Consider the following 11,448-nt stretch of genomic DNA (forward strand, 5'->3'; position numbering starts at 1 on the left):
GAATTTTTTTAACTGCAAGAGAAAAATAGCTCTGCGAATAATAGTAGACTCGAAAACTACACTAAGCCTTGGCTAGGTATTGGCGGTATCCTGATTCCCGAGTCGCCGACGGCTGGTCTCGCCGTAGCCGGAAGAGCAGAAAACATTCCTCGTAAAAAAACATATACACGGCGATTTAAATAGTCCAAGCAAAAGCTACTCATATTGATAAGATCTTCGTTCCTTACTCCCAAATAATCTTTGCTATTGTGAATAGTTTTAGCTAAAGAATATTTTAGCCACCCTGCTCGGTCTTTAGAGTATTTCCCGAAATAATATCCCCAGTAGCAAAAACTTGTCGGGCCGACACCAAATTTGATCAATCGGCCCGAAAGAGTTATCAAACTGTCGGTCCAGAATGCTTCATGTCCGAGCCGTTGAGTAGTCAATGCGCTCTTGGTTAAGAATAAAGCAGCCTTGAAGTCGACTCAAAACTAACTGGTTGAGCGACAATCGGAATAGGGGATTTGCGTTAGTAAACCGACTCAAAAATAGCTCGTTGAGCGACAGTCGGAAATGGAGTTGTGCTTCACTAAACCAGCTGAAATAATCTAGTCGAGTGACCGTCAGAAAATGAATTGCGCGTCCCTAAACCGACTCAAAACTAACACATCGAGCGACAATTGGAAAAGAAGATGCGCGTCACGAAACCAGCTTTGAACGAGTGGGCAACAATGCGTCGGCATTTTGACGGAACGTCATTTTGCCGACTTGAAACTGAGTTGACAATAACATGTAGGCAATTTTGTGGAACGTTATTTTACCGACTTGAAACTGAGTAGGGAATAATATGTAGGCATTTTTGTGGAACGGCATTTTACCGACTTCAAACTGAGTAGACAATAAGATGTAGGCATTTTTTTGGAACGGCATTTTACCGACTTGAAACTGAGTAGACAATAAGATGTAGGCAATTTTGTGGAACGGCATTTTACCGACTTGAAACTGAGTAGACAATAAGATGTAGGCAATTTTGTGGAACGGCATTTTACCGACTTGAAACTGAGTAGACAATAAGATGTAGGCAATTTTGTGGAACGGCATTTTACCGACTTGAAACTGAGTAGACAATAATATGTAGGCATTTTTTTGGAACGTCATTTTTCCAACTTGAAACTGAGTGGGCAATAACATGTAGGCATTTTCGTGGAAAGTCATTTTACCGACTCGAAACTGAGTAGGCAATAATATGTAGGCATTTTCGTGGAATGTCATTTTACCGACTTGAAACTGAGTGGGCAATAATACGTAGGCATTTTCGTGGAAAGTCATTTTACCGACTCGAAACTGAGTAGGCAATAATATGTAGGCATTTTCGTGGAAAGTCATTTTACCGACTTGAAACTGAGTAGGCATTAACATGTAGGCATTTTCATGGAAAGTCATTTTACCGACTTGAAACTGAGTAGTCAATAATATGTTGGCATTTTTGTGGAGCGTCATTTTACCGACTTGAAACTGAGTAGTAAATAATATGTAGTCATTTTTGTGGAACGTCATATTACCGAGTTGAAACCTAGTAGGCAATATAAACACCTCCTACAATCGTGATATTTTATTATTTTTCAGCAAAGCGACTGGAAATTGATAGTCGCCGACTATATGTCTTTGCGAGTAAATAGTCTCGAAAGTTGTAATAGGCTTATAAATATGTTCCTAATTTAAAGACATAATTGTAGTGTTTTTCGAGTTAAACAATGATCAGCATACATTGAGGAAAAACAAAATGTTTGATTATGCAAATACAAATTCACAGATATGTAGTATCTAGAGCGTCATGGTACACCATATTATCTGATTCATGACAAGGGAAAATTTCATTTTATTATTCACTATTACAATGACCATAAGTTTATAAGATATGTTCCATAAGTGTGTCACTCGTTAATGAGAGCTTGTCATGAAGTGACGTAGGTGAAACGTCATAGATTCTTGTAAAGCGACGCGTAGTGAGGCCTTGTCAAAGGCTTAGTACAGACTAAAGAGGAGGATGGACTGCAAAACCGAGTGTAGTCAATTCTCACGTCGTTCTTGAACTAGCTCTCATTAAGCCTCTAACATTACGAAGTATGGGTAGTGACATACTTATGGAACATACCTTATAAACTTATGCAATGACTGATTTAATTTCTTCTTTTCCCGTTCTTTTCGGCCACCATGTCTGTCCTTAGAATGCCGAAACCAATCTTTTATACATTTTTCCATTTCAAAGTCTGTTGTGCGTGTGCACTTAGGGTTGTTTCGTACAGCTTCTACGTTTTTTTGAATCATGTTATGGATTAATTACGGAAGGAAATAATTTGTCATTGTTAAATAACAAATTCACATCGTACCTTTCATGGCTTCAGTTAGAATTAAATTTTTAAACCCTTTTTTCCATTGGCCCCGACCCAATTAATATTAAGGGCTAATTGGTGAGATATAACTTCAGTTAAAATTCTCTTCATTGTATTTTTAACCGAACTGCCACCCCATGAAGACATCTTGGTAACCTAGGATTTTTCAACTTTAATGTAATTTCGAATTATTAAACTATATAAAATAGAATAGTTACAATTTTCTTTCGGAATGACCCATCTAGCATTCGTGCCTCCAAGTCATCTAAATCATTGCTGCATTTCAATGGTAGTTCCAAGAGTGGAATTTCTTCATTAAATGTGGGTTTTTCCAACAAAACTTCTGCCATCTGGCGCATCAAAACAGTAGCATATTCTACCTGTTGCTTCAAGTCACTAAGTTGGTACAATACGGTTTTCTGAAATTCTGAAAGATTTCAACATCAATTAATATGATCTATTTTTGAAATTTAAACATCATTATACTTTAAGTGTGTGGATCCTTATCATTGCTGACTGACGATCCTGGGTACATTTGGTGATGATACGCTAATAACAAAGAAGGATATATGTTATATGGCTGAAATATGCCTTTGCATACAACTAAGTGTGAGGTTACATTTTTGAACTTGTTTTCTTTGCGAGTTGCTGTCAGAGAAACTAACACCGTTTTTCCTCGAGTTAACTGTGTATAGTAAAGGCACCAAAACGTTTAACGCTAAAAACAATATTAAGCAAGTAATAATAGAAACACAGACCGTTATTATGTGAGCACATCTGATAAGTCTCAGAGTCACTTCTAGCGTGTGAGCTGTCGTCATCGAAATGTCTTACAAAATTACTTTCCACCTTCGATTTCTCCTTTCCACTTTTCTTATCTAACCAACGGCAAATTGTAGTTAGCTTTACGAAAAAATACTTTAAAAGTTAATTATATATAGCTTGATTACTATTCAAATACTGTCCCTTAGCTCTTTTACGTCCTTTACTATACTCTTCGTCTGAAAACAGATCGTCGCAACTACTACTACTGCAGGTAATTCTTTTATTACGGCCATCAGTCATAACATTGATAGGACTTTTAATTTGTTTATCAACTTTGTTGTTTCTTTTGCATGCATTAGAAATAGCTGGAGACTCTTTGCTTCCACTCGGTTTTTGACTTTCTTCACTTCGTTATCACCTGTAAATTAACTGTTAATAATTTAATAGAGAAAGGTTTTGTAACAATTACCACTTTCTCCTGAGACTAGAGCATTTCCAATTTGGGCAGCTGTTAACTTATTTTGAGTTAGTTTTTTATCTAATCATAAAAAATAATTACAATTCTGAAGAGAAAAGGGAATGTTAATAAACGTACACATACACGATTTTTTTGTGGAACTTGAACATAAAGAATCATCAGACTCGTCCATATTTGTTTCAGACTCGTGTATATTGTCTTCGAGTGAATCTAAAATAGTTTTATTACAATTATAACTAGCACAAGGAAAGGAACCTATAATATCAATAAACATTTCATATATTTTAAATTTGCCACATTTTTCATTTCATACTTTTTGTTTTTGAATGATTTTCCAAGGAACTGTTCTGCATTTTTTCCAATGGTGCAATAGTCTGATCCTTGACGTCAAATAAATAAAGTACAACAGTTTTATATTATATATTTACCACTGTGAACAATTTCTGGAAATACTGGAGCATCTGGTAAACTGATGTTCAGTTCTTTATTGTTTTTGGTTTGTCCTTGCTTTGAATTAAGCTTCCCAAATAAAGTATCTAAAAAAAGTCAAAACCCCTTCGTAAGAACTAAAAAGCTTTGTACTTAAACTCATAACTAACTTACCAACGTCCACGTAATTGTCATTTATTCTCCTAATTTTAGCGTTTCGTTTCTTTGTAAGTTCATCATTATCCGTAATCTTGCATAGATCGGATTCATCCCTGCTTCGATTTGCTTTACTAGTCGCCCTTTTGTAGTCGTCTTTAAAAGTTAATTATTATTAATGGGAAACTGTTTACTTAAATTTTACGTTACCTACCAGTTTTCAATAATACTCTAACGTCGTAGAGAGGCCAAGAGTCATCAGGCGTAAGAGAGTTCTTCAAAGCCTTAAGAAAATAGGTATTCCCTTTTGGCGGATAGAAACATTGAGTTTCTTCTTTGGTTTGATCCTTCAACCACTTTGTTAAAACTACTTCAATAGTGTCATCGTCTCGGAAGTGGTCCACCGTATACATCTATTTCAAATGAATTAAATACATTAAGGTATTACAAAGATGACTTAGATAAATTATACGCATACCTAAAGGTTAATAATGTAACATAGGGACTACTGCTAATTCACCCTTGTAAGGCAATGCCACACATTTTTTACTGATCTTCGAAATATTGTAGACACTAATTGTTTTGGATAGCCCAGATATAATCACTATGCCCAGCAAAGATGATTTCATTGGGTAGAAGAACAAGTCTTTAGAATGATCATATTCCCTCGTAAATACCGACACCGTCGTATCATCGTGTTGAAATATATATTGAATTTTAGCATAATTTCCATTGCCAAGTAAAATAGTACTATCCCCCAATCCAATTGAGATAACATATTTATTAGTTTCTAACTTCTTGAAAGACTTTCCATTTTTTGGCAAATTGCCGCAAAGTGGTTTGTCATAGTTAAATCTGTATTCGTTTATGAAATGCATTTTTTCCCTTTTCCCTAATGTGTTAAGGTCAAAATTGTCTCTTTCACTCAATCTCTTACAAATTATAAGCCTTTTCTTCATGCTCTTTAAGATTTTATGGGGGTAAGGTGGGGTGTTCTACGTCTTACTAGAGGGGTTAGGAAGATGCAAGACAAACACCTACCTCTTTTCACTTATGATTCAACCTCGCTAACGCTAGACAAGATGTTAGAATGCAGTCAGTTGTGGAGAGTTAAGGCCTTTTAACGGGAACGAGGGGCTTATAAAATTTCTGAATCAAAAGTGACCGCGTTTTGATGGTATGTGTCAATTGAGAGTCAAAATAGATTCTAATCCAAATTTTAATATTCAACATAATATTCAATCTTGTTCATAAATTTCCACACACTTTTATAGGGGTCAAAATAAAAAAAAAATAAACAAAAATCAAAAGTAATATACTCTATGGAATGTCTCCTTTAAGTTTCAAATTTAAACTTCAGGGGTGTTTGGGTTAAAATCGTGCAGTTATGCACTAAATTAATAATGTTCAAAAATAGAAAGTTAGGATTTAAAAAAAAATGAATCAATCCGTTAACCATAATCTAAGTTCTTTAACCATAGTTTCAAGTCAGTTTATCAAAATAGTTTCAAGTTTTATTTAATTTCTTACGACAAGTTGCTCCTCTTGCATATTCTTCTCAATGGTTCAGGATCTTTTTTCTTTTCTCGATTTAAGAGATAATTATTTTCTTTTTTCTTTTAATATCTCGCGCACTCGCGCTCCTTCTCTTCTTCAACTTAGGGGTTTAAAAAAATGTTTCCGAGTTTCTCCAAAAAATCAAGGATTCAAATTGACGAAAAATAAAGGTATCAAATTGAATAAAAAATCTCTCCGATTCTCTTCCGAAAACTTGGGGATTCAAATTGATGAAAAATAAAGGTATCAAAATGAATAAAAAATATCTCCGGATTTCTAAGGGTTTCTTAAGGATGAGCCGACAGGGTTTCGTTAAGGGTTTCAGGAATCGACTTAGGGTGGGACAGGAGGGACTTCGTATATATAACTTCTAGTTTCTCACAATGATTTCTGGGACAATGACGTTAGTTGATTGACTTTGGTTTGGCGAATAGTGGACCATATTTATGACGTAGCCGGGCGGATTCATGTTATCAACGAATAGGCAAAACTTTTAAATCTGGGACCCAATACGGATTGGTCAGTTTAAGGGTTAAAAAAAAATGTTCTAGAAGTTTCTCGGGCCAGGTACCAGGATAGTGACTCAAGGTCTTGTTGCTTGGGGTCTAAATCAGCGTGACATTTCTCTGGAATCTTGGAAAAAGTTTTCGTTGCTAGGTATTTCGTTTTGCACTATGGATATAGGGGTATAGGATAGTTCTAGAACGTTCTGTGTCAACATTGAGGGGCTAGTTCCTTTTCTTTTGTACGAAAGAATTTCTTTTCAGTTTTTTAAAGGGATAGGTTTAAGTTTAAAGGGCTAGTAATATCTTTATAATGTTAATTTAAGGTATTTCATTATTAATTTAAAGATTAATCGAAAATTTAATTTGATTTCTGAGTTAAGATGGTTACAAAATCTGTTGTAAAGGCTTATTGGGGGTTCTAAGCTCCTTTTTAAGAAATTGAAGTTCATTTTCAAAACCAAACGCACTAAAATTGTCCAAAGGCCCAAATTTAAGCACGTCCAAATATAAGTGTGATAAACTGTGCACGTTCATAACCACAAATTTTTCACCGTACAGCTTATATGACTCTTCAACAAACATGTTCATAAGTTTCGCTGCATAATCATTATGAGATTGACAAAGATTACGGCTGGATAATATGTACACAGCACAGTGGAAAAGCCGAAAGTGTTTAAGAACATTAGAACTCAAAACTCCCATTAATATTACAGGACCTGTGTACAACAAAAACTGCCTTAACTCCGTTCCTTTCCATTTATCTATGTGTTTAAGAGATTTTGGTTTGCGGGAAAATTCGCAAGGAATAAATTTACGGGCATTTAGTAGCTTCTCGGATATTATAGATACGTTTTTTTGACCTAAGCGAACTGAAAATGGTCCTTTATTTATCCAAAAATAAACTATTCTACGCATCACGCCTAAACAAACTAGATGCAAGTAGTCAAACGGAAACTGTGTTACCATTCCGATATCAAGTGCTAATAACGGGGAGTGTTGCCCCACAGAATGATGGTCTTCATCTAATTTGTTAACGAACGATTCATTAGTTCTCATTTCTGAATTAACCCCAAGAAAAAATGTACGGTTATTTATACGTTCGCCTTCGACCGTGCATTTATCGCAAGAGCTATACCCTGTGTGCCCTTTGGTTCTTTTAACAAATGATTTAGCCGGAGTGTCCAAGATGAAAGGTCCATTTAAATTCACTGCGTAAAGTTTACCACCCAGTGAAAATCCGTTTTTTTCTAATTCTTTTAGTTAATGTATAAATTCTTCTAAATAATCTTTTAAGGGGTGGGGCTTTGATTCGCCACAAAACAACGCCACGATAAAGGGCTTTTCAACAATGCCATCCTTAAAATTAAACACTGAAACTAATAGTGGCCAAAATTCTTTAGTCCCACTTTTAGATACTGGAACTCCGTCTATATTTACCGCAAAAGAGATAACGTGCTCGTACGGATAATTAGACAGAAGAAAATTTGTTAGGCCTTTCTTAATTCCGAAATAAATGAATTCCCCAGTACCAAAAGCCTTTACAACGGAACCCGTTGTTTTAGTTTTAAGAATGGTCCTACTATCTTTTGCTATTTCGAAGCCATTTTTACGCAAAATACTTAGAAGGTGTTTTAACGCGACATGAGTAATTCTATTTTTTAAAGCCCAAACAGCAAGATCAGTTTCAAAATTTTCCGGGGAGCCCTTACAGTTTTCTTCGTCACTACTCAGAGTATCATTATCACTAAAGTTATTTTCATTAGCTCACCCATCCTGTACTGATTCAGATGAATCGCTATCATTAGAGGGGGTAAACTGCCTCAAGGATCGCATCATTTCATGTTCGTATTCTTCGCTATGCTCTGTATTTCTATAGCATGCATTTTGTGCATTAGATAAAATAATTTGTTCGTTGTTTTCTAGCTCGATTGTTTCAGCACTGTAATTTTTAAACAGCTCTTCATAAAACTTTCCATTATTTCTACTTCTTTGTCTTGCAGACAAAAGTTCAAATTTCGCGGCTTTTGATTCCGAAGTGTTAACCTGTTGGTCATTTACAAGTACATTTATTACTGATGCACATTCCCAACATTTAAATCTGGTCAATTACACCTCTTTTTATGGAGGTCTCCATTTGGTAAGGGCTATTGTACATAGTTTTCACTAAAGGGGATTTTTTCAGTTACCCCAGTGCTGTCAGGTGAGGCAACAGACTACAGAAAGAAAGGCTAGCAGTTCATGTTAGTATTTAAAACTACCCCAGTGAGGACCTGACAACACTGCACTTTAGTTAAAATAAAAGGGGAGTAATTTTCCCTATCCCCTTTAGTGACAATTTTCTATGTTCGTTTTTGAAAGATAATTGGTAGCTTACTTTGAGTGGTGCCATCGCAAAAAGTCTACGATTTAAAATGGTACAGCTGGGTACATTTATACCTGTAAAAAATCGGTTTAGTACATAGAAGAATTGTAGACAATAATTGATAAAATTGTCTAATAAAAATTTTCCAATGTTTGAAAATTATCCCCATGCTCTACACCCCAGCTGTTTAGGTTGAAAAATTATGATCAACATTTAATCAGTCGACGAAAAAGTTAATATAATTAGGCCTAATCTATTTTTTTAATTTAAAAATCTGTCTAATTTTTACTACAGCTTTTAAACTTTCTTATTCAAAAAAGGGAAATGTACATTGCATCACATTAATTTAACATTCATATATTAATAAAAGCTCAGGTACTAACCTTAGAGTGTAGCAAGGTAAGATCCAGTTCTAAGCTTCAATCCCAAAGAAACTTTCCGAAATCTAATAATGGCGTCGCTTTCTCGAAAAATTTCGCCGTACAATTAAACTAATCTAGATTCACGTTGCTTGCAAGTTGAAAACAGCATGGCGGATAAAGAAAGACTAAAAACTCTGACGAGAGTCAACGTGTTTCCCCTAATAATATCTCTTCTGGGCCTTGGCTATGATTCTTCGAAATCGAAAATTTTCAGCCCGCCTAAATAAAACTGTAAAGAAGCCCAAAAACCGCCGATCGAAAAGTACACGAGATACCGACTAAGATTTACAATACCCAGCCCAAAAACATTTTATAGGAGAAGCCCAATTGGCCGCAATCCCGCCCAATCTGCCATCCCTGCTCTGACGTTTTCTCGCTCCCTTCTGGTGTGGGTGTAAACAAGTTGGAAAACCAAAATATCCTCTCTAGCCGGGAGTGTGGCGCACTCCTGTAAGCCAAGCTTCTGGGCGGCAAAGTTTGAGGGAATAAGACACATGTTGGCGATCCCACCCTATAGGTGCCGACTGCCCCGTGTCCGCCGGAGGTGACTTGACCCCCACACCCCGTCCGTCATCTCCCAAGTAAACCTCATTTCCTTCCCCTGTTTACACACGTACTGAAACCTGTATAATCAAATCCTTGCCGAGGTCCACTGACCCACTCGCATTGAAACCCTCTCTCTCAAAAAAAAATAACCTCTCCGAGTCGAGACCCAATGAAGACGTTTTTCTTAAAAACTTAAATAAATATAATTGATATTGATTATTTTAATCAACATTAATTTAGCTTAATTCTAGTTTAGTCGTTTTAAGAAACATTATTCCAAAAATCATTTTAAACATGGCTATTGTTTACGTTTGACTTCAAGCGAACACCTTTTTCAGAATTTTTGTAAATTTAGGGTATATAAGGCGATTGATTCACAGTAAATGATAAGAAAAGCCGCAATTGAGAGGCTAGATTTTTCTCGTAGCCCTAGCCGATCGCCGCGTGCATCGCGGTCTGGGTATTGGGAATACGTTTGCTCCGATTGCCAACTGCGGACGCGGTGTCAGACACACCCATACGGATACATCAAGTGTAATACCTCTCCGTGACATCAACGTCATTCGAAGATGTAAAAAGTCATCTTTGAGAGACACGACTTGAAAATAAAATTTATTGTCGATTTTTTTTTTCATTATATTTAAAACAATTATAGTGTTGAATTATTAAATATATGAATATTAATATTAATATTAATTACTATTATTTCTAACATTTAAATAGCTTTTAACTAATTTAAATCAATTTACAGCTAATATACACATCTGTATTTATTTCCAGTGGCGCCGCCAGGGGGTAGGCTGGGTAGGCTACAGCCTACCCGTAAATTTCAGAGGGGCCCCGAAATTAGGTTCCCATAATATTAAAATACCATTATTACAATATTTTGATCTAGGCCTACAAAGCAATTTATTTTAGACAAAATTTCACAAGGATGATGAACTTTTTGGCATCTGATTTTTACAATATTCTACAAAATGGAAAATGGGTTAACACTTTCGTGTTAAAGGTTTTTGACTAGCCAGAAAGGTTATCTCGCTTTTTGATTTTTAGCCACATCGTATGATGTACATCTACGATGAGGCTCTTAGTTTGACCTGCCCTGTTGTCATTCTCGTAGTAGTAGTAGTGTAAATTTTTAGTTCGTCATTGAAGGGACAGTGAATGAAAGAGGATTGTGGTGAGGTGATATTTTTCGTTATTTTTTAAATGTAGGGGATTGTAAAAGCAAGTTTAAGCATTTCACTTAATTGTACAAGTGAGGTTAATGATTGTGAATTGTGTTTTTCGTTTTCTCGATATATCTAAAGTGAAAGAAACGATTATTGGATTGCCTTAATATAATGGAAGCTGTTAAACTCTCCCTTTAAAATTCCTGTCACCCGTCGACAATAAGGATTTCACGCATTCAATCCCGCTCCTCTATTTAAACATTCAAGGAAATCGAGGTTAACATTAAATGAAAAAGCAAGTATATACTGATGGTATATATTTTTTTGAATGGTCTTAAGGCGGTGTTTGTCACGATCCCAGAATTTACGTGTATTTCTCCTGAAAGCGAAAGCGATTTTGAAAACAATAGGAAGTTAATAGAATCAGAAGTAGTAGTATGAAGTACGTAACATTTGCCTGGGGGAGCTACAACGATTTTCTCTAAGCTCCTCGGAAAGAACCTCCCCTTACGCGGAGGAACATAATTCGGTAACGCGGTCCTTTCGGATCCTTGCGAGCCTTCAGCCTTAAGAACCAAATTACCAGGTACATAAATTAGGGAACTACTATTAAGACTGAGTAGGGTGTCTAAAATATTCTTTAGTTAAAACTATTCACAATACCAAAGATTATTTCGGAG

The 11,448-nt window shown here is 35.8% G+C and overlaps 1 protein-coding gene across 1 annotated transcript; it reads right to left on the bottom strand.

The window, feature by feature from the left end:
• Positions 1-1,812: 1,812 nt before the first annotated feature.
• LOC149719772 (uncharacterized) lies at positions 1,813-9,278 on the bottom strand. The gene is made up of 15 exons (XM_089854096.1): positions 9,012-9,278; positions 8,641-8,702; positions 5,734-8,309; positions 4,418-4,616; positions 4,222-4,359; positions 4,047-4,154; positions 3,742-3,828; positions 3,610-3,678; positions 3,326-3,558; positions 3,134-3,253; positions 2,995-3,060; positions 2,862-2,924; positions 2,594-2,802; positions 2,373-2,531; positions 1,813-2,291 (listed from the first exon to the last, which is right to left on the bottom strand). Exons 3-9 carry the CDS (start codon positions 5,752-5,754, stop codon positions 3,437-3,439), a joined length of 744 nt encoding a protein of 247 aa, XP_089710222.1. The 5' UTR covers positions 5,755-8,309; positions 8,641-8,702; positions 9,012-9,278; the 3' UTR covers positions 1,813-2,291; positions 2,373-2,531; positions 2,594-2,802; positions 2,862-2,924; positions 2,995-3,060; positions 3,134-3,253; positions 3,326-3,436.
• Positions 9,279-11,448: the final 2,170 nt, after the last annotated feature.

This window comes from Phalangium opilio, unplaced genomic scaffold (assembly GCF_054372755.1).
Source record: "Phalangium opilio isolate 3A_F unplaced genomic scaffold, DU_Popi_V2 ptg000002l_1, whole genome shotgun sequence".
In the NCBI taxonomy this organism is placed as follows: Eukaryota; Metazoa; Arthropoda; class Arachnida; order Opiliones; family Phalangiidae; genus Phalangium; species Phalangium opilio.

Coding starts and splice junctions, on each gene's coding strand:
- LOC149719772 (XM_089854096.1), bottom strand. CDS start 5,754: ATGCAAGAGGAGCAACTTGTC. Junction 4,617..5,733: donor TGCAAGAGGAGCAACTTGTC/GTAAGAAATTAA, acceptor CATTTGAAATAG/ATGTATACGGTGGACCACTT. Junction 3,829..4,046: donor TCCAGAAATTGTTCACAGTG/GTAAATATATAA, acceptor AAACTATTTTAG/ATTCACTCGAAGACAATATA.